The sequence below is a fragment of the Polyergus mexicanus genome, unplaced genomic scaffold (genome assembly GCF_030449975.1).
Source record: "Polyergus mexicanus isolate NDT 795.1 unplaced genomic scaffold, iyPolMexi1.0 SCAF_6, whole genome shotgun sequence".
NCBI classification, from domain to species: domain Eukaryota; kingdom Metazoa; phylum Arthropoda; class Insecta; order Hymenoptera; family Formicidae; genus Polyergus; species Polyergus mexicanus.
Genome location: NW_027223326.1, coordinates 5,745,504 through 5,768,200, shown reverse-complemented (window position 1 = coordinate 5,768,200; position 22,697 = coordinate 5,745,504). Strand labels below are relative to the sequence as shown.

Genomic DNA, 22,697 nt, shown 5'->3' with positions numbered 1-22,697 from the left:
ATATACATATAATTAATTGTACAACTATACACAAGAGATGCTTTTTCTTAACACACACAGAACTGATATGCATTTTTCATATACACGTATATTCCGACATTTATTTAAATTTATGTGTTAAGACATTCTATTCTCGAGTGTAACAAGAAATATTTTTGTAGAAAGTATGTTATTTGTACTTTATATAACTAATAATATACGATATATATAGGGTAACTCGAGGGAAAATGTGCCATGTCGGGTAAGATGCCACTTTTCTATAATTTTTAAATTTTTTGATAAAGGGTACCACTAATCTCTCTATTCAGCTGATCATGTTTAGCCTAGGTGACGAAACTACATATTATGTAGTTGTAGTCGGTTCTTGACGCTATATTTTTGATTTAATTAAAATAAGTTAAAAAATATTACGTATAATCAACGTACAGTTATAACCATATTAAGTTGTATGGTTGTCCGGTATCTGACACTTGTAAGAATCTTTTGTTGTTGTTACTGTTAAAATAATAAAAAAATTAATCTCTTTTAATTATAACCTGTTAGAAAGATAATATATAGGTCGTTATATACTACGTTTTTAAATCATGCCACGTTTTATTCTTTTTGTTGTGTGGCGTATCTAATCTCGCGCAGTTCCTTCTTTTTTTAGTTCCATTACGTCCATGCGTTGAGTTGTACATTTTACCGTCTCTGTTTTAAATTGTATGCACTACAGTTGTTCTTTTATTATATTCACAATATTAATTCAATATCAAAGATAACAAATGTGTTGGTATTTATTCAGTAAATCACCGAATAAAAGAAAAATCCAATTGGTTATGGGCTCAGTAACTGCGCTGTCAAGTCTGTGCTAGCAGATTCAGGTGCCAATATGCATATGACATCTCGACGTGAATATTTTCGTGAGCTTGGACCAGTAAAAACAGTACGTTGCGTAAAAATTGCTGGAGATAAAGTACTTCTAGTAGTTGGTATCGGTACAATTGACATTCAAGCAAAAGTAAACGATAAACTAGTAGATCGACAACTAACTAATGTGCTTTATGTTCCGGAGTTAAAACAAAATCTGTCTTCAGTGGGAGTTGTAACTGACAGAAATTTCTCATTTCATAGCTATAGCAATCGTTGTGAAGTTCGAGAAAGCAACGGAAATCTATCTGTAGAAGGAATTCATTATGGTTATTTTTTTCGTATGCTTTTCGACGTGAAGAAACCAGAAGAGTGTAACCTGGTGCAAGAGGAATCATTAAAACTATGGCATGAAAGATTGGGCCATATTAATGTAAAATCTATTAGACAAACAGAAGAAGCCGGAGCACTAGATGGAATGAAAATTAAAGTTGGAAATGATTTCTTTTGTGAAGCGTGGGTAAGCAGATCTAGAAGCCACATTTTTCAAGCAACCGGAAGAAAGCTAAGAAACCGGGAGAAATGATTCATTCCGATGTATGTGGTTCCCTAAATGTAAAATCTCCACGAGCATCAAGATATTTCGTGTTATTTAAAGATGGCTGTACTGGATATCGTATACTATATTTTTTGTAGCACAAATTTGATAGATTTAAAGAATATGAGGCTTTTTTTTAGTAGTTACTCAAACTAATAATAGAATAAAAGTATTGCGCACTGACAATGGTAAGGAGTACTTATTACAAGAATTTAGTGATTTCTTACGGAAAAGACGAATCTCACATGAAAAATCAACACCGTATGTTTATCAACAAAACGGGCATGCGAAACGAGAGATGCGAATACTGGTGCTAGATCGATGTTGATCGCGAAGAACTTGCCAGATTATTTATGGGCAGAAGCAATACAGACCGCATCATATATTTTAAATCGTATTATTTCAAAACAAATGGATGGTACGACTGCTTATGAAAAATGGTTTAAGCGCAAACCAGAGATAAAACATATGAAGATATTTGGAAGTGATGCATATATAAATGTTTCTAAAGAAAAGAGGAATAAGCTGGACCCAAAGAGTAAGAAGATGATCTTCGTGGGATATGAAAGAGATTCAACAAATTATCGATTATGAGATCTTGCAAATAAGAAGATATATGTTAGCTGCAATGTTGATTTTAATGAAGTCGTAGAAGAGTCAAATATTGTTACTGAGAAATCTAAGAAAAAAGTATTTTTTTAGTGGTCATTTGGAGATTATGATGACATGGAGCCTGAAAATCATCTTGAAGATCGTCCTGAAGATCATCTTGAAGATCAATCTGAGAATCAGCTTGAAGAGGTTGGGGAGCAATTAAATAACAAGCAAGCAGCTACTGAGAGACAGTTACGTGATCGAAGTAAAATACGTAAACCGAATCATGTTATAATGAAGATGAAGGTTATGCGTTTACTGTAGACTCAGTACCGATGACATATGAGAGCGCAACTGCAAGTCGAGATAGTGATCAATGGCAAAATGCGATGTATGAGGAAATAACTGCACTCCAAGAAAATGAAACATGGACGCTTGAAGAACTACCCAAGAGACAAAGAGCTATTGGATGTAAGTGGGTGTACTGCACAAAGACTGATTCTAATGGAAATATGATTTAGTACGGTATACAGATGCAGATTATGCAGGATGTCTTGATATGCGAAAGTCTACTAGTGGATTTATATTTTTGTTAAATGGCGGCGCAATTACATGGTCGAGTCAAAAACAGCGTATGGTTGCATTTTCCACAATTAAGGCAGAATATATTGTCTTAGCTACAGGTACCAAAGATGCAATATGGTTAAGTCGTATTATATCTGAATTAGGTTTTAAATGCAATATAGTTGCTATATATGTTAATAAACAATCAGCGATTAGGTTAGCAGGAAATCCTGAATATCATAAAAAAACCAAACATATAGACGTGCATTTTCACTTTGTGCAAGGTATATGAGCGTGGCGATATAGATATAAGATATGTGGAAACAAAATTACAACTAGCAGACATTCTTACAAAGCCGTTAGCAAGACAACAATTTAATAATTTAAGAAGTATGATAGGTGTATTAAACGAACCTAAATAAGTGGGAATGTTAGAAAGATAATATTTAGGTCGTTATATACTAAGTTTTTAAGTCGTTATATTCTAAGTTTTTAGGTCGTTATATACTAAGTTTTTATGCCGCGTTTTATTTTTTTTATTGTGTGGCGTATCTGTTCTTGCGCGCAGTTCCTTCTTTTTTACCGTTTTAAATTGTATGCATTACAGTTGTGCTTTTATTATATTCACAATATTAATTTAATATCAAAGATAACAAGTGTGTTAGTATTTATTCAGTAAATTATTGAATAAAAGAAAAATCCAGTATAACCAATTATAAAATTATAAAATAATTAAATATAATGACTATACTTTCGATTTCTTTTATTTTTTTTTCGCTCATAATTAATAATTACAAAAATATTGATTTTCAAAATTAAGTATGGCATCTTTTCTCGAGTTATTCTATATATATAATTATATACATATATATGTACCAATAAAATATATATAAAACTATTCATAAGTAATTGCTTTAATTATTACCGATATATAATACCTTTATATATCTCGGTAGATGTACAGGATAATAATTAGGAAAATGCTAAATAGTTTTAGCAACTTCCTAATTATTATCCTGTATTTAGCTATTATTTGGAATCAAATAAGTACAAAATAGATTGTTTTGAGTACAAGAAATCTATTAATTTAATTAGCATACAGTACTAAAATTTTATACACATATATATATACAATATATATATATATATATATATATATATATATATATATATATATATGTATAAAAAGTAATTTGATAATCAAGTTTTAGATTTAAAAAGAGAATATAAAAACAGTAATAAACAAAAAATTATCTCAAATAGCTTTATTATGTCATAATTTATGTATTATATGCTGATAAAATTGATCGGTTTCTTTTCATTTAAAAAATCTTTTCAAAACTATTTAATTTTTTCAATTTTACTCGTTTGTTTCCAAATAACAGCGAAATAGTGAATGGCAAGGAAGTTGCTAAAATTATGATTGCTGTCTGTCTGCTATCCATTTGTTGTATGTGATTGCTATCAACTATATTGCTGATCACAAAAATAATTTGATAATCAAATTGTGCCTACTACTGTTTTTTTATTTTTTTTAAATGTAAAAATTTAATTATTAAATTATATAATTTTTGTATTGTACGCTAATAAAAAATTAACAGGTTTCTTGTACTCAAATTAGTTTAATATTTTTAGTTCTGCTCATTTGTTTTCAAATAACAGCCAAATAATTTTAGTAATTTCCTAATTATCATTATATTGTATATATTTGTTTTCAAAATGTCACAAATTATATTTTGTTATATATTATTCCTTCTTCGGTTCATTTGCCCAAATACAAATCTTTATATGTGATTTGTATATAAGGGAAAGTTGGGTAAAACCAAGTAGGCGGGTCAAATCGGGTACTCCTGTTTTTTCGTAATAAGTGCTGCTAACTTGTATTATTAGTCGTAGATTGGCGCCATCATTATTTTAAAACAAATCGTGCCCCTGTGCACAGGACATTTCTTTTTTAATAGAAGTTCAAAGTTTTTAGCCCCAAAAAGATCGATATCGAGGCAAGAATCGAGTCATCGTGCACTTTTTCTATATAAAGCATCTGTTTTGGTAAATGCAGCATTGCATTCTGTACGTATTAAAGAGTATGTCATATTAGTTTTGATCAGCGCTTTGTACGCCGGAATATACAACCGTCATATTTGTTACTTTCCTTGTATTGGGGTAAAACCGGGTACTTACACATCTCATGTAATGGAAAGAGGAAGAACTGTTATCCTGACTTTGTCTCCCTACAAAAAACAGTTGAAAACAAAAACTAACACACAGAAAAAAACCACTAAAAAAAAGGTTAAAAAGTTAAATAAGGAAGTTCTGCAGCAATGTCGAACAAACGGATATCTTTATTTGTGATTTTTGTCAATAGAATACTATATATTGTGTTTTGATTAAAATAAATCTAGATTTTGTAATTACACGGTGTTTCGCATATTTTCAAATGGGTACCCGGTTTGATTCTACCGGTAGGACAAAACCGGATACTTTGACTTCTCTACAAAATCTTATTATTCTTGGTAACTAAAATTTTTTTATTCAGCAACTAGCCTTATTTTCTCATAGTTTAAGGTTCACTAAAGATTATTAACAGTCGACAAAATATTTTTGCTCTCAGATTTTTTGTAGGAAGACAAATCCAAAAGAGTACCCGGTTTTACCGGGTATCCTACTTTTCCCTATATATTGTACATTGTTATTATATAATAGTAATTTTTTGCGAGTCGAAGAGAACATAATACGTCCTTTTTCTCGCTTTTATACGGAACAAGAAAATTTATGAGAAAGAAAATGACAGACATTAATTTGTTAAATTTATAACATCATATACGTTTCAGCTTAATACGTATCAGTCTGTCGCATTCGGATTTGTATAAGAGAATCCGCGGAAAACATTTTGATCCATTGAAGTCAAAATCTGTTCTGGCACCGGCGTGAGCCTTGGACGTTCAGTTGTGAACGCTGTGTCAAAATACTTTGTGTCCAAGGTGTGATCAAGCGCGGGCTTAAATGGTGGTTCCAATTGTCTTCTCTCTAATCGATCCCAAGGCAAATGCTGTGGAATTTGGAATGCATATTTATTTAACTGACAGATTACACACGCGATATATTTTTGCTGTACAAAAGATCATAGTGGATTACCTGAAAAAAAACATGCATAGCAATTTCATGACCAGGTGGCCTCTTCCCAGCATCCTTCTCCAATAAACAGATGAGTATATCGGTAGCTTCTTGACTCAGATACCGAGGTATAAACGGCCGTTCGTTGCAAATACTCCAAAATAATTCATCCTCGTCGCACCCAGAAAATGGTGACTGGCCGGTTAACATTTCGTACAACAAGACACCATAAGACCACCAATCTACAGCGTGATTATATTTAAGTCCTTTTATAATCTGTAAATATAAATAATTTTACCTATTAAGTAACTATTAATAAATCAAATGGAGAAAATAAAGATAAATTTCCAGCGAATAATGAAATATACCTCTGGTGCCATATAGTCTGGCGTACCGCAGAATGTATCGGCTGTTCTATCTAGAAAGATTTGGAGTTTACACATGCCGAAGTCCGCAATTCGAATATGGCCTTCGAAATCAAGTAAGACATTGTCTAACTTGAGGTCCCGGTAAACGATGCCTTTCTTGTGCAGAAAATTCAGTCCGGACCATATTTCGGCAGCGTAAAAGCGTGCGCGGGTTTCGGGAAATCGACCCGACTTTTGTATGTGAAACATCAAATCACCCCCGTTAAGATATTCCATAACGAAAAAGAGATGCGAATCGGTCTGAAAAGTGCAGAATAGATGACAGAGATATGGATGTCTCGTCGCCAGCGTAAGAACTTTTCTCTCGATTAACGTGCACTCGACGTCGTCATCTTCGAGAACAACATCTTTCTTCAGACATTTCACTGCGTATACGCATTCCGTCCCGCACAATTCAGCTAGCAAGACTTTACCAAAGCTACCTTTACCCAAGACCTGCAAAGTAAAATCAGAATTTATTTAAAATAGCGTTCCGGTTTATTGCATGAATTTTAAACTCAATTTATTTAAACATTAAGATTATTTTTACAAATGAACATCTAATTAATAAAGTACCTTGTTTTGCTAAAGCTTTATTGTAGGGCTGATGATTTGCTTCGAAGGCTTCAACATTTGAAGCTTCGAAGATTCGAAGCTTTGGCTTCAAACCTTCGAAACTTCGATACTTCAATCTTCGAAGCTTTGAAGAATCAAAATTATACAATTATTAATTTATTATAATAGTAATAGTACTGCGATTATTATCAAGGTACATTTATAAAATTATATGATAAAAATCCGAATACAATTTCTAATGTTAAATAATATATATTTTTGAGCACATATATTAATTAATTTCTTTTATTTACAATATTTTTAGGGTTCTCTGAATGAATTCGCCATTTGCACGAATATATTCTTCGAAGCTTTGAAGAAATTCGAAGATTGGAAATTAATTTCGAAGATTCGAAGTTTTGAAAAAATTCGAATCTTTGAAGTTGTCAAAAGTAACAGCTCTATCTTATTGTCATTACTCACAGGTGTCTATACTAAACTAGATGGCTAACTTGCCACGATTACAATAGCATTGCTTGTGTCCGACAGGGATTCTGGTGTATGAGAGAAAGAACATCATGTGACGCATATACTAATCCTCTATTATTTTTTAAATCGACTAGTATTGTATATACTGCTAATTTATTTTTTTATCAGAAATTTTCTGAATAATATTATCTATAGAAGCACTGTATTTAACTATTTTGACCAGTTTTTGACTAATTGACCGACACATATCGACGCTGTAAGTAAGACTCACACAAATGATACACTTTACACACACACAGGACCGCCGCCATTTTTTCTCATATAATCGGAAATCTCATGCAAGTCCCAAGGCCCAGTTAGGATTCTAGTTTAGTATAGACATCTGTGTCGTTACTACATATTCATTTGGAATAACATGTAATAAATTTAGGTGAATGTTTTAAATCTAAAAATGGCAATACAAATCTCAACACACGCATATAGATGTTAATTAATAGTTTGTACAAATTAATGACAACGTTGGAACGTCATCGTCACATATGTATCCATTGGTGGTTCAAAATGTAATATTACATACTCTACGCGGATTTTGATGAGTCTTTCTCCTCGATTATCGATTTTAATTTGAATTTCGATGTAACAACTAATATCATGCATGTTAAGTTTCAAATATAAATTTAATTTTTATATATTTTGATGGACCAAAAAACAGTCCAAAACATATATATTTAATACATACTTGTTATTGAAATTAATCAACAAACAAGTTTGGGCACTTATTACCGTCCCTCGACTCTTATTTGCCAGTTTTCCCATCTGATATCACTATTTAACAGCTATCATTATCAGCTATTTTAACATACCTGCAATGCCAATCTGATCAGACTTAATGTCAATATTTTACTTTATCAAATCTAAGATCAATCTGATAAGAATTAAAATTCTTTGATTAAGAAAATTAATTATTTTTAATTGGTTTTACTATAGATTTAGAATTTCTATAATATTCAAGATTTCAGTGAAAAAAATTATATACAATAAACTATAAATAAATAATTAAATATATGGAACAAGATAATATTTCAGAATAATATTTCAACCTTAAAAAACGGTAATTATGCATATTAGGAGCAATCTCACTAATTTCAATGACCTTGACATATGTTGTCAAGGATATGCTCCTGAATAACTTTTAAAAAGTTTTAGCCGTCGCTCGTTGTTTATTAAAAAGTTATTAATAATATAAGTTTAACGAATCGAGCGTAATTTTCTGACATTAATATTAAGAAGTATACACATACGCACAAATATATATGGCATATGTGTGTATTATAAAGTAAAAAGGTGGGCGGGGGAGGGACGGAGTTCCTCCTTATTTGACGCGTGAGTAAAGGAGATTTACTACGTTTTAATTTATAATATGTGTTTAAACATTTGTAATGTAATGTAATGTAATGTAATGCAATAAGTAAGTGTAATAAGTGTTTAAAAATCAGAATTAAGAATCACAAATCACAGAAATAGGTTTAAGTTGGCTTATATCTTTCGGAAGTGGAGCCCCTCGTAGGGGGAGGTGGGGGGGGGGAGCGGTACACACTGCATCCACGCATACACTTTCCTATCCACATAATAATTGTATGGTGGACCTCGCTTTTGCGTTGTAAAATATATGCGTAGATATAGTGGGTTCCGCCCCTCCCCCCTACGGGGAGCTCCACTTCCGGAAGATATAACCTCTAACCCAAACCTATTTCTGTGTGTAATTTCTGATTATTAATTTGGATTCTTAAATGTACACGGTATCAGACAATTACGTTCTATTCGTTAAACTTATTTTGTTAATAACTTTTTAATAAACAACGAGCGACGGCTAAAACTTTTTGAAAATTACTTAGGTCAGGAGCATGTCCTTGACAACATATGTCAAGGTCATTGAAATCGGTGACGTCGTCCCTAATATGCAATTATCTAAAAAACTTATTTCATTTTAAAATAAATTTAAACCATTTCCTCATGATTTTAGACAAATACAAATATTACAATCTTATTCAGCGATTCAAAAAGTGTGTGTAAGTTTATATATATAATTTACGTTACATTATTTAAACAGAAGTCAGCTTATCATCCTTTCTAGGATCTGTGTTTCTTAATAAGGATTATGTAAATATTTATTAAATTGATATCAATTATTTCAAATATTAATACTGCAGACATAATTATTAATTAATTAATAAGAAAATTAGCGATTACAGATTCGTCATCAATTCGTCTGGAATAAATTTGGCATAGCAGAAGTAAATTAAAATAAATATCGCTTTTGTATTTGCTCAAGAAAATTATCATATGCTCTACATTCTACAACATTCATTTAGAAATATGTCAAATTATCAGCATATAACGCAAAGCAAATATTGATCTTTTTAGACTATTAGTGTACTACTGGACTGAAAAAGAACTTAACTAACTCGTGTATATGTATGTATCTATATATGCTAAAAAAATATTTTTATAACACGCGTCAGAGATTAAAATAGCTTATGCAAAATGCAACGTGAAATACGTAAAACTCTATATCAAATTACATATGTATTATCAATTTTTTTTTTTTTTTTTATATTCGCCGATTTTACGGAAAATCAGTTTAATTATTCAAAATGTATAACAATTACAGAAACAAAATGTGAAAAATATTTTTATTATGATACTCTATCGTACATGTGCGCATATGTAGGCGTGCACGATTATTTACACAAAGTACGTGTAATATACTCTAGAAATAATTGGTTGATTTTTAGAATTGGTTAAATAGAGTGCATAGCGTACGGCGTACATCACGGTAAGCAAAGAATAAACAGCTGTGTAAGATAAATATTCTATAAATAAAAAGTTAAAGACGTTTGTGTTCGAACAGAATGTACAGATTATAGCGTGTTGGGAACAATTTGCGTGAGAGTGTTTTATCATTAATAAAATTATCGACAAGATCTTCAATTTGAACTTACTTTGAGGAAATTAAAATCTGTGACAGCATATTTCTTGAACCTTGGTAAGTTTGTCGCTGGAGGCGTTATTCGACCGCTCGAGAAACGATCCGAGGAATCTGAATTTCGCTGATTGTCCGATGACTGCGAAGGAGCTAAGAATAAATGATAATCGCGTCAATTTCATTTTTAATTTTTTTTTTATAAGTAAAATAAAGTCAAACACGCATCTGTAATTGTACATTAAAATCTGTTTTTCCTCAGACTCATCAATCATGCAGTCAGGTTGAAAGACAAGAGATTTGATTTCAACCCCTAAATACAACGAACATAAAAATATTAATCAATCATTAAAAATTAGGCTTAAATAGAGCTAAATCTTGTTGTCAATATATATTTGCTAGAGAAATACATCTCTTTATAAAAATTTATACAAATATTTTGATTCCCCTTTTTAGACTTTTAGTAAAATAATTAATATAACAACACGTTTATACATATCAGTTATTATTATTATTATATATTATACTTTTCTCGATCATTTTATACATTGACAAACGTATTTAGCACCATATAAGCTTATTAATTTGTATCATTAGAGCCATCTGGTTTGATCGTTTTTAAAAATATTAATGTTAAAAATAAAGAAATATCTACACAAATCATATATATATGTATGTATAAAACTTGCATATGTATATATACATATATGTGTGCGTGCGTGTGCGTGTGCGCGCGTGTGTGTGTAGAGAATGCCAAGGTTTCTTTTGTGTGTATCAACGAAGGTTTTTACATATGCATACGATTACTTACTAATAGTCGCCTTTGATATTGTCATCGGTATTAAAAATATCTAACTCTCTAATTCGGTTGTATAACATATTTTAAAAATAAATCCGACCATTTAAAATTATCCATATAAACATATTCATACCGTGCAAACAGGTGGAGAACGAAGAATATCCGAAAAGTATCACGTGTTACTGTAGTTGCGAACCATACTTCTTGCAATTAAATGGACAGCTCAAGATATTTACTACTCACCTCTCTTCAAAGCTTGCAATGCTTCTGCGACTAGCTTTTGGTTTAATCCACATAGATTTCCAGTTAGCTTTTCGCACTTCTTATGGCAGGCCATGTCACAATCTATAGGAACGTTTTATTGCAGAGCAATAAAAAATATACCCCTTAAATCCGTTTAATATCATAATTTTTTTTGATGCCTTGTAATGGTGTGAGCAGCAGACTCGATTTATGATATATTACGCGTGCTATTATAGCGTATATAATATCGCAATATAATAACGTTATCATATAAGTTCACACGCACATACAGGATAGTATACAATTTGTAATAAAAGCAAAAAAGATGGTAAAATAAAATTATTTGGAAAGAACTATAGGGGAAAGTAAGATAAAACTGGGTATTTTTGTGAATTTGTCTTCCTACAAAAAATTAGAGAATAAAAAAATTTTGCTGTCTTTAGTGGACCTTAAACTATAAGAAAATGCTAGTTGTTGAAAAAAAAAAATTTAGTTATCAAGGATAACAAGATTTTTTGGAGAAGTCAAAATACCCGGCCCTATCGGTAGGGTAACATGTAAAACATGTAAAACACCGTGCAATTACAAAATCTATATATATTTTAATCAAAATACAATATAAAGATGTATTCTATTGACAAAAATCACAAATAAAGATATCCCCTTGTGCTGCAGGACTTTCTTATTTAATTTTTTAACTTTAGGGATTTCAAAAAGTTTTTTTTGTGGTTTCTTTTTCTGAATAGTAGTTTTCGTTTCCAATTGCTTTTTATAGGAAGACAAAATCAGAATAACAGATCTTCCTCTTTTCATTACATGAGATGTGTAGGTATCCGGTTTTGCCCCAACACAAGAAAAGTAACAAACACGGCGGTTGTATATTCCGGCATACAAAGTGATGATCAAAACTAGTGTAGATATACTCTTTAATATGTACAGAATGTATGTGTATGTGTACCATGCTGCATTTACCGAAGTAGATGCTTTGTGTAGAAAAAGTCCATAACGACTCGATTGTTGTCCCGATATCGATTTTTTTTCGCTCGAAAATTTTGAACTTCTCTCAAAAAAAATATCGTTTACACGTGGACACGGTTTATCCCAAAATAATGTTGGCATCAATCTACAACTAATAACACGAGTTAGCCAAACATAATAGCATTTATCACGAAGAAACAGAGATACCCGGTTTGACCCTACTTTCCCCTATATAAAAATATAAAAATAAAAGCAAAAAAACTTTTTCCTCGAGTTCAATTTCTGAATTAATTTCTGTTTCTCGTGATTTGATATTTTTTTAAATTACATACATATTTACTAAATTTCCACGTAAGGGGATTGCTTAAATAAATATTTAGAAAAAATCTCAAATTAAATATTGGTATTTTTCAAAATCCAGAAAAAGTCCATTATAAATGTTTATGTTAAATACAATAGTATTAATGTTATTTCTAAAAACTATACGAATGGTATATATTGTGGTATATATTGGTATATGTGGCTTGGTCACACAAATATTTTTGTAATTGTGGCTGTATGTCCGTGTGAAAATTTATTTGAATAAAGAAAAATCTTTCTGCTAATTTATAATTTAAACTTCCACAATGAAAGAATGCACGGAAAAAGAATTTATAGATCTATAACATTTTTTCATTAATGCGATACATAGCATACGATGACTGACAATTAAGTTCGTAGAAATTATTTATTACAATTACAGAACATATTTATTCGTTATCTAATACACGGTCCCTTTTAAAATAGTCCCTTCCTAAAACAATGCACTTGGTCCAATGTTTTTTCCATTGCAGGAAGCAGTTTTCAAAATCATTCTCCGTGAGACTGTTTAAAATACGCGTCAACTATTCCATCTCCGTTCGTAACCCCCAATGACAATCCTTCATATTTTTCTTGATCTTGGACAATAGAAAAAAATTGGAGGAGATCAGATCGGGTTCCCCTGACTTTTTTCTATTTCCCAAAATCAAGAAAAACATATGAAAGATCGTCATTAGGGATCACGAGCAAAGGTGGAATGGATGACGCGTCCTCTAAACAGCTTTACGGAGAATGATTTTGAAGACTGCTTTGTGCAATGGAAAAACATTAGACTGATTCGTTATTTGATACACAGCTCTTTTCAAAATAGTCCTCTCCTAAAGCAATGCATTTGGTCCAAAGTTTTTTACATTGCAGAAAGCAATTTTCAAAATCATTCTCCGTAAGACTGTTTAAAGCACGCGTCATCCATTCCACCTCCGCTCGTGACCCCCAATGACGATCCTTCATGTCTTTCTTCGGGGAATATAAAAAAGTCAGAGGGGACCCAATCTGACCTTCTCCGTTTTTTTCCTATTCTCCAAGATCAAGAAAGACATTAAAGTCATTGGAGGTCACGAGCGGAGGTGTAATAGTTGACGTGTGTTCTAAACAGCCACACGGAGAATGATTTTACAAACTGCTTTCTACAATAGAAAAAACATTGGACCAAGTGCATTTGCTTCAAGAAGGGACTATTTTAAAGGGAATCGTGTATTAGATAACGAATAAGTGTATTCTGTAATTGTAATAAATATTTTCTACGAACTTAATTGTCAGTCCTCGTATAGTGACGAAGTTGGGTCAATTTACACTCTGTGTGTTTAGATATTCTTTTACATAAATGAAGTGCTAGATACAGATCATATACGTTATGATAACGCGGATGATGTATGTATTGATCCTCGTCTATTGCTTCCACCATTGGATACATCAGCATGTGATATCATTAAATGCGATACGAAGAAATAAAAAGTTCATGAAAATATTCCGGTGTGTTGAAAAAAAAGCTCTTGACTTGATCTATTGAATTTATGAGTTTCATCTGCAATGTGCAAGTTTGGTCGCAAATATTTCTGACAAGCTTTTCGACAGAGTTTTCTTAGTCTTCAGCGGTAGTTTATTTGTGCGTATTATTTCTTGATTTAAAGTCAACATGTGTGAAAGTGATTCTATTTAAAAGTATAATCATTATATATATAAAAAAAAAACAAATATATATTAATGTTAACAAACATAATGTTAATAAACATTAATTACAAAATACATTCCAAGCATAGACACTTATAAATATTTTTGAGACTTTTGTATAATAATTATAATTTAGCTAAAGATAGTTTTAGCTTTTGTATATAAAGTTTGTAACACATATGCTGACATGCAAAATTATTACCAGACAATACGCGAATCATTAACAAATAATTAAAACATTCACACATAAATTAATAAATTAATATTATGATCGTATTAGTTATTAGTATTTTCCAAATACCTTTCGAATGTCCCGTTAAGATCACAATTTAAATAATATTTTTTGTCAATTATGATTAAAGATAGAAAAAATATTTGAAACTGATTGGATATATACATTCAATAGCAAAATTCTGACGCGTAGATGATCGAAAAATAAATACTCAAGATTCTTGGTGAACCATCGAATCCGGAATCGTTGCTTCTTGTCGAGTTCTTATGCTCGGAATCATTATCTAATTCGATGCAAGTTGATCCGCTTTCGTCTGTACTCCCCATTGTGGCGGTGCTCGTTGTACTACCGGTACTATCGCTATTGACGGATGATGTTTTTGTATGATGTCGTCTCCTTTTGATCTTCGCTCTTCTGATCTTGGAGAGATCTCTCGGTGTGGCTGTGAGCAATGCCGATGGTGTAGTATAGAATATCCTGATGAGATCGAATGGGCGTTGCGAAGGTGTGTTTCTCGGACTAGACTTGGGCGACGTTCTCAGTAATGATTTTGCTGGAAACTGCTTTTCAGGAATAAGTGTGTTCTGTTGACTCGTTATCATCGATTCGTTGTTACGAATCTTCATTTCTCTCTCACTTTTCGTTGACGGTATTTTCTTAGTAGACGGCTTCTTTTTCTTCATTGAATGCTTTGTCTTGAAAGATTGCGGATTGATGTTAGGACTAACGACTAAACTGGTCCTTTCCGACGCAACGGGAGTCTTGACATCGTCATTGTTCATCCGATCGTCCTGATTGCTCCATTTTGAGATTTTTGTAGTTAAAAAAAGATCGGATGGTAGTTCGTTTGTTGGAGTATTGGGATTTTCGTCCCAAACTTCATCGATTCTGCGGCTGTTAGATTCTTCGGATAATTTAAACGCTTCGACTATATTTATTACAGGTACTGTGACCTCAGAAAGAGTAGATACTTCCGAAGCTGCAGCAGTCATCATATTGGATGTTGTAGAGTCGGATTGTATTAGAATCGCGGAATCGTCATGTTTTAAGGGAGTCTTCTTCACGGTCGAATTCGAGTCCTTCGTACCGATTTCTATTGAAATGTTTTTCTTCTTCTTTGACGGTATTTTCAGCGCGTTTTTCTTAATTTCTGTTGTTTTAATAAGTTTTGCAGCCTCTTCATTCTTCACTTTTGGAAATTCCAGAATGACTTTCTCCTTTTCCTTTTTTTCTTCTGCGATAACGTTACTAGATTCAACTGTTGAACAGCCGAATTCTGCTATGCCTTTTTTGACGTTAGTCTTATCTTTTTTATCATCGAAATTTTTTATAGACACTATCAACGACTTCTTTCTTGTCAATGAATCATCAAATATCCTCGAAGTCACTGGATCTATGTTCTCAATTTTGGTGATCGTAGCCTCGCAAGAAAATCCACTTTTTTGTTTCAATTTCATTTCTTCAGGACTACTCGTCGCTTTGATCTCGTTCCAAAAATCGATAGATTCAGTAGAAGCACTCTTGGATAATTGCCCACTTTTTTCTTGCGACTTGTCGTAATTCACGTCAACTATCACCGACTTCTTTTCCGTTATTTTATTTAGAAATTTTGTCGGTTTTAATATTTTTTTGATAGATATATTTTTATCCGCAGCTTTTTCATCAACGGATGCAGATTGTTGCACATTGGGAATATTATTCGATGTCAAATTCGATAAGCAATCATTCATTAATTTTTTAGAATCAACATAGATATCTTTTTTCACGATTTCTGGGATATCAAGATCTTTTTGAAAAAATGATATGGATTTATCATCATTAATTTTTGTTATTTTAGATGTATCTGAATCTTCCTTAATTTTCAATGAGCCCATTTTATCAGTTTCGTTTATAGCCGTTCTCGAAAATGTTTTCATTTTGAATTTGGATTTTGCAACATCAAGTCTCGGCACATTGTTTTTTAGATTGGATAAATCGGAATCTCCTGACGAATCTTTTTCTATGTCGACTATGTCGACATTACTTATTTTTTGTATGTCAGTCTTCAATAGATTCGATTCTTTCGATGCTGATATTTTGGTGTTGACTATTTCTGTCTCGACTTTTGATGAATTAGTCGTTTTTGTAGATAATTTGCGTGATATGTTTCCATTAGTCTTCTCTATTTCGTTTGTCAATGTTTTCGTCAAATCGACTTTTGTCGGTTTGACATCTGTTATTGATTTCATTTCCTTATTGCAGTCAGTACTACGCACTTCACCGTTCATTTCCTTGGGCAAGGTCGTTTCTGTGGTCACTAAATTGGCCATGTCATTGGCTTGAGTCACGCTAATTTTAAAAGTTGATTTACTCGTGTCTATGCTATTGGTTTTTTTCGAAGCATTGAAGAAGGAAGTCTTTGCCAATTTTGATGCTTTGTTCACCTTCTTTTCCGGCAACGTGACAACCTCCTCAGCACTATCCGGTGGATTTGCCAGATACTGTGCCATCTCTCGTAATGAAAGCTCTGACGCTTCTACGACATTATTTCTATCTGTATTAATTTTAGACAATTTTGGCAGACGACACGACGCACTATTGGCACTGTTTTCACCAGCATTATCGTCAGCTTCACTTAAGACAACGCTTCGCCTTGTAACATCTTCGCGCAATATCGCCAAGATTTTTGGTTTATCTTCTTCTTCTATGGGTTTATCTGTTTCTGAAGTGACAGAATCTTTAATAGTGAGAAATTTCGGCATCTCCGTAGTCGAAACAGTTTTTATGTAATCAAAGCCTTTCATAGCATTAATTACATTATCATTGTTCTGACTTCCATTTTTTTTTATATCCGTGAAAATATTTTTGGATAATTTTATTTGTTTTACTTGTGCATCGTTTTTCTGTGCATTTGTCGAAATAAATGCTGAAGTGCTTGATTGTATAGAATTCATAACCTTCTCAGCACTCTTCGAAAGTGGTGTATTGTTTATATCATTTTCTTCTACATCGCTATTTGTTTTTGAGACAATCTTGTTTCGTATGTCCAAGTTATCATCCAATGTGAAATAAATGTTCTTTTTTGCCGAAAATTCCATTTTCTTAGATTTATCTGAAATTTTATTTACCGTTATATCTTTAGTATCATTTGTCGTTTCTATATCATTCAATTCCAGTGAATCTTTGCTCGTTAAATTATTTAACACATTATCTTTAAGAATATTATTTTTTACATCAACAAAACCATTTGTCAGGCTTAATTGATTTTCATTGTTGAATTTCTCATTTCTCTCGAGATCGATGTTGAATTTTTCTATAGGCTGTTTCATTGTCAAATATACGCTGTTCCTTGATGTATCCTTTAGGTAAGGTTTTCGAGTAGATAATATTATTTGCATTTCCGTTTCGTCCATATTATTCGGAAAAGCATTCACTTCGCTTTCAGTTTTAAATATCCTGGGAATAGGAATCTTCACACTCTCTCTAAACTGTTCGACTATTGATTCACACTTCTCATTTTCGGAGTTTGCATTCACCCAAATTGTAGAGAAATCTCCAGCGCTGTTACAAGCTTCGATCTTATACATTTGAGGTTTCGATTCATTGTTCTTCTCTTCAATCTCCGAATCAGTGGATATTTCGTTGCAGATACTTGATCGCCTGTTATCAATCTTATCAGTTATCCACAATTTATCGATAATTGGCTTCTTCTTTTTTTTCGTCTTATTCGTGGTTTTCTTTATTCTTGTTGTAGCTATTTTCTCCTCTTCTTCAGTCATCGTATCAGAATTGGTATAGTAAGAATGAGCAATAATTGAACCTCTCGTTGTTGTCTCCTTTCTCATCAAAGTACCTTGTCGTATTTCATTCTCGATCTGAGCTTGCTCCTCAGCCACGAGACTATCTAAGACCTTCGCTTGAACTTGCGCATACGTGGCTTTTTGTTGCAATTGTTCAGGATTAAGTTGCAGATCGGCAGAGGATCTGCGTCGTGTAAATCTGCGAGTGATTCGCTTTTGTACAGCCTCTTGCTCTTGAAGATGCTCTAAGCGATTCAAGCTGACTTGATGATGTAGACGTGTCTGTTGATTTCTGTCGCCATGTAATTTCTTATCTTTAATAAAGAACTTCTCCATCAAGAGCTCGCCCACTGACTTCTCGTGTTTTTCATTGTGTTCTCGTAATACGGGATTATCTTTCAACGCCTGCGATCTGATCTTGATGGTCGGACGATTGCGATGCAAGCGATTCCTAGGACGACTTCCATTGTGTGAAAGAATTCTCGGCGACGAGACGTCAATATCTGCCGTGTCTATTACTCGTCTCGCATGTCTTATGGATATCGACGGAGGTCTTATAGAGAAACGATGCAAGTGATTGAGCGGAGATTCCGAAATAGTCGATAGATGCGGTGAGAAACGTGACAGTGGAGTGTGAAAAGGTGTTCTGTATGGACATTATAATTGTTCGTAATCGCGATCGTAATCCATATTTTGCATAAATTTACTATTATTTTGGCGAATATTTTTCTTATGAATCATTAAATGAGTTTCTCTTATGGGTGTTTGAATTGTCAAATGCAAAGTCCCGTTAGGGACTTCGAGCCTTAAACAGTGCGAAGAAATGTTGTTGTTAATATAAATAATTTGCTAATTTATCGTACAATTTTTAAAAATATTCTATTTTAAGTAAGAGTATAAAAATCATATAAAACAATATTTAACAAATTTAATTATAATTTAATAATCTATATATAATTAGTAACACTTTACGTATTTATCTGATACAATATTTATATACATATGTTTATACTCATATCAATTAACCAGCCCTTCAATCGATTATCGCATTTTTACTTCAATGCGAAATAGTTATTTTTGTTTCGTATTACATTACAGAGTGAAAACATTTCACAAACATTTGTACATATGTAAAGGCATACATGGTTCGTTTGATAAAACGATTAATATATAAAATAATGCTATTTCTATATATAATCATATAATGCATGAGAAAAATTTCTTCAATTTATGTGATATCTCAAAAAAATTTCATTTATATGTTGTTTTTCTTATATGTTAGATATAATAAATAAAACAAAACAAAAAGAAAATATTAATAGATAGCATTTTTGATGGTAATTATGCTAAGAAAAATGTTATTATAAAATACTTTTATCATACTAATAATATAAATAAAAACGTTTTACGATATTTAATCTGTGTTTTATAACAAAATGTAATTAGGTTTTAATTAGGATAACTTTTAAATTTATCGCTATATACATCACGTGATTTGAAGAGTCATATGAATCACTGACTCGTCTTGCCAAAATCTCTAGTATGAAAGATAAACGAGGAAAAAATTTATATATTATGATTATATGATCTATTTCGTATTTTTACGAAAATATTATTGTGTAAAACTTTTTATACATAACATGTATGTACATATCTATATAATGATTCCTAAGAAAAATTTCCACCAATCAACGTCCGCTCAAAAAAACAAATGTTGGCCTGACCACAAAAAGAAAACAAAAAATAAAAAGATTCAAATTTCTTTCTCTTCCTCTTTCTAATATACTCTAAATATTATAAATATAAACATAATGACATTTATATGATGTTACAACATTTTATACTCGCACTAAGATAAAATTGCTTTATTCTTACCGTCCCGTGCCTGTCATTAACGAGCTATGATTTACATAAGCTCCTCCTCCATAGTAGTACGGGATGTCGTTGTAATATGGCATTTTTTACACTTTGTACTATTTACACTGAACTATAATGTCTCATAACAATTGCTGGGCAACGATAACGAACACTGACAAGTGGCAAGAAATAATCGAAAATGTACTGGCCAAAGAATGATCAAATAATTGCGTTGTGTTTTTAGCAGCGGAGATCGGCCATGGAAATTCACTCTCAGGTGTGCGAAAAGCAAACCCGTTCTCACAGTTCAGGAAGCCAAGACCAACTGAGTTTAAGCCGGCGACCCGATGTAATAATAGAATTCTAGTATATGAGGCTTCCCAGTGCGTCTAACTATACTACCTAGACTTTAATAAACCGCAAGCACAACGGCTATTACAACTGATAGTTGCAATAGTAAAGAATGCGGAACAATTAGCTATCTATATATCTTGTTGAATATTGTGAATATAATATAATTATTGATACTGATGAGAGAAAGAGAGAGAGAGAGAGAAATCATTAGGAATTTTTAAAATGATACTCAATGATATTATATTTTTTTGTATTTACAATTATAACTATATTTATACTAAAACAAATATTTGGTTGTAAAAACTAGATTTTGCTTGCGACAACTTAAAATTTTAATCGAAATATATCCAAACAAATTGTTTAGTTATTATAAAAAATATTTATTATTTACATTTCTTTGTTTTAACATATCGCTTTTTTTATAGGAACTAAAAATGGTAATAAAATAAATTTTATAATGCCAAACAAAAATGTTTATTTGGACAATTTTGTTTTAGACAGTTTGTTTTGAACAATTGTATCAAATAATTGGGTTATTCAAACCAAATATTATGTTTAAATTTATATATTAAGATTTATATTTAAGGTTTCAGGATTAATTTTTTCGTAATTTATATAAAAATGCAAAACCATTACACATGTAAATGCCGCCGAATTTGACAATGCCTTCCAAAAAGCGTCTTCAACTGACAAATACCCTAAAATAACTGAACATTCCGGATCGAAACTCGGAATCAGCCGAATACAAATCGGATGCTTACTCAAAGAGCCACGCATTATTTATATTGTATGTATACATGTATTGCTAAAAGTTTATTTTTTATTAAATATTTTTACGAATAAGAATTATTAGTTAAATATTACACAATGAAAAAGATTACAAAACTTTCAACATTGTTTACATAAACAAAAAATATGTAAATAAATTATTTAACATATTATAAAATTGTATCATTTTTATATAAACAAAATATTTAGTTTATACAAATATAAACTTAATACTTTTCATATACTTAGATTAAATTAATTATTAGATTAATTAAAATATTTAATTTTTATAAATAAGATATAACAACTAAATTATTTGATTGAAACGATCCAACAGAAAAAATTACTTTTAACAAGAGCAACTTATACAATAAGGGGATTTATATATATATATAAATCCTCACAAGATACTTATTTACTGTATTTATTTACTGTAAATAAATATCTCAAAGAAACAATTTTACTAAAAATACTAAATTTTTTTCTTATTATTAGTGCAAGTGATTGATTTTATTTATAATAGAAAAAATATAGACTTTTTATATCACGCTAGGAAAAAAAATTTAGTATTTTTAGCAAAACTGTTTTGAACTTTAAACAAGCTTGTTTATTTAAAACAATCTCTCTCTCTCTCTCTCTCTCAAAAGATTTTGTGCTGAGGATTCATAGATCAGACATTTTATGCTATAAAATATTACATATATTTTCACATTATACAATAATATATAAACACACACAAACATATTAATATTAATATATTAATAATATATATTAATATATAATATTGTTTAATATATATGTAAGCACGAAAAACTAGATAAACAGTAACATAAAATACATCTAACCATTAAGCTTTCTAGCGCAATTAAATTTTTAGGATTTTTATATTTAAGATTAATTCTAAATATCTAAGCAAATACGTGCGCATGTGTGCGTGCGTATATGTATGTGTGTATGTGTATATTTTTGTGCAAAGCGAAAAAAGCATGTTGCATATGTGAAGCATAAAAATGTTACGATATTTTTGCATATATATTAATTAAATAGAATATTGTGCTTGCGTACATTACATAACGGATCAATTCATGTTAGTTTATTGATGCAAATAGAATAACCAATCAAGAGATGCATCAGAATTTCTTTTAATTATATAATTTATATTGTTAAAAATATATTTTCAATACATCCCGTATTCTTACCATCGCATCTTAAACCCTGCCGAAACAATCCATACAGCATCGAGCCACAATGATCACAGAAAGTCGGTGACATAAAAGTGTGAGTTCGAAATCTATGAGGAACATCTATCTTGAAACGTTCTCTCAAATACTATAATGAAACAAACATGTAATTTTTTTGGATATATAGAGTTCTAAAGTTTTCACGGATTAAAATATCATAGCAGAAGAGCTCTCGAAAAATTAATAAAACTATTTGCGATTTTTATTTTAAGCAATAGTTTTTGAGATATAAGAATTTTAAACTCTGAGCAATCACAAGCTA

The 22,697-nt window shown here is 31.3% G+C and overlaps 1 protein-coding gene across 2 annotated transcripts; it reads right to left on the bottom strand.

Moving 5' to 3' along the window:
- Positions 1-3,865: 3,865 nt before the first annotated feature.
- On the bottom strand, positions 3,866-20,442 carry LOC138933952 (uncharacterized). Of its 2 annotated transcripts, XM_070297244.1 has the most exons (7): positions 20,091-20,442; positions 14,648-18,861; positions 11,196-11,297; positions 10,173-10,306; positions 6,088-6,582; positions 5,741-5,995; positions 3,866-5,654 (listed from the first exon to the last, which is right to left on the bottom strand). In XM_070297244.1, the coding sequence occupies exons 1-7, from the start codon at positions 20,171-20,173 to the stop codon at positions 5,448-5,450; spliced, it is 5,490 nt and encodes a 1,829-aa protein (XP_070153345.1). In that variant the 5' UTR covers positions 20,174-20,442; the 3' UTR covers positions 3,866-5,447. The 2 variants fall into 2 exon arrangements, with proteins under 2 accessions (XP_070153345.1, XP_070153348.1); XM_070297247.1 differs by lacking the exon at positions 11,196-11,297 and having other exon boundaries at positions 20,091-20,441.
- Positions 20,443-22,697: the final 2,255 nt, after the last annotated feature.

Coding starts and splice junctions, on each gene's coding strand:
- LOC138933952 (XM_070297244.1), bottom strand. CDS start 20,173: ATGCCATATTACAACGACATCCCGTACTACTATGGAGGAGGAGCTTAT. Junction 6,583..10,172: donor CAGATTTTAATTTCCTCAAA/GTAAGTTCAAAT, acceptor TTTACTTTGCAG/GTCTTGGGTAAAGGTAGCTT. Junction 5,996..6,087: donor CAGACTATATGGCACCAGAG/GTATATTTCATT, acceptor TTATATTTACAG/ATTATAAAAGGACTTAAATA.